The sequence below is a fragment of the Rhagoletis pomonella genome, unplaced genomic scaffold (assembly GCF_013731165.1).
Source record: "Rhagoletis pomonella isolate Grant_MI unplaced genomic scaffold, Rhpom_1.0 Rhpom_scaffold_22860, whole genome shotgun sequence".
NCBI lineage: Eukaryota > Metazoa > Arthropoda > Insecta > Diptera > Tephritidae > Rhagoletis > Rhagoletis pomonella.
In genome coordinates, this window is record NW_023481367.1 from 572 (window position 1) to 1,989 (window position 1,418).

The 1,418-nt window shown below is 35.0% G+C and overlaps 1 protein-coding gene across 1 annotated transcript; it reads right to left on the bottom strand.

The window, feature by feature from the left end:
- Nucleotides 1–200: 200 nt before the first annotated feature.
- Nucleotides 201–1,370, bottom strand: LOC118732585. Its single transcript, XM_036461713.1, has one exon. It carries the CDS (start codon nt 1,368–1,370, stop codon nt 201–203), a length of 1,170 nt encoding a protein of 389 aa, XP_036317606.1.
- Between the last annotated feature and the right edge of the window lie 48 nt (nt 1,371–1,418).

Sequence of the window (1,418 nt, forward strand, 5' to 3'; positions counted from 1 at the left end):
TTAATTTCGTCCCATCTTGAGGCTATGATTTCGATGGCCAAATCTACGGGTATGCTGGGAAATAAGGACACAACATCGAATGACACTAAAATCTCATCATCATATACATAAGAGCCTTTAATCTTGTTTTTGAACTCCATTGCATCTTTAACATTATATTTGGAGGACTTTGTTAAATTTTTGAGAATGTTAGTGAGATATTAACATAAATTATACGACGGAGAATTGACGGACGAACAAATAGGCCTGAGTGGAGTGCCATCTTTATGGATTTTCGGCAATCCATAAATTCTCGGTGGGTTAGCCGTTTTACACATAAGGGAATTCTTTTCATTCAAATCAATGATTTTGTTATTGTACATTCTTTCCACTATGCCATTATTCTTGTCCTGTAATTTATTCGTCGGGTCGCGTTTTAAAACTCTGTAAGTGGTTATGTCATTCACCAATACTTGCATTTTTGCATCATATTCAGATTTTTCCATTACTACCGTTACATTTCCTTTATCAGCATTGAGGACTAAGAGTTGTTTATTATTATTCAGGAATTTCTTTGTGGAACCTAGGGTGTCACTTATAAATTTGTCTCTCATAGAAGTCGTCGTTTTGTTAAGGTGGTCGCGTATTAGCGTCGTCAAGTTATTTCTTTCAATCTCTTGTTTTTCTTTGTCCGTAATTGTTTGTATACAGTTTTCTCCGTCTGCTATAAATTGAAATAGTGGAAAGTTTTTATTTTCTGTTGGTAAGGCATATTTTGGACCAAAAGATAAAAGCCACTGGATATCTATTGGTATATTTATGGTTGTCTTATTACAAAACCATTCTGGTATCACCCTAATGTTTAGTAACTGTTTTTGTTTCTGCTTTAGTTTTTCATATTTTTTGGTTTGTGTCTTCTTAATTGTTGTTGTGAGTTTATTTGTTAATAATTTCTCACTTTCGAAAAATACGGTGGAATCATTTATGTTGAGTTGTTGTGTTATTAGCGTTTCTAGCCTATTTACCTCTTTTACTATTTGTCGACGGAGTGAATGCTTTATTCTGATGATAAGGTTTACCAGTTTTAGTTGCACTTTATTGATGTAAGCCATCACTGCGTTTGAGAGTTGTGTTGGTATTCGGTTGTTGCTGGTGTTGTTGTTGATTGTGTAGAGGATATTTTTGGTGGCGTTGCTGATGAAATTTGGTGTTAAGCCACTTCTTCTGCACGTCTCCAGAAATTTCGTGGATTCCGCCAGTCTGGTGATTTGTTGTAGGCCGTTTTGGTAGCGTTTGATGTATTTTCTGGTCCGGATATCATAGTTGTCTTTAATGTTTGTGTAGACACTAGATGTGTTTTTGTTTTTACGGCGTGCTCCCCGTTTTAACATTTTATCTTTTTATTTATTGGCCGTTCGTTTTACACAGTATTGTATATT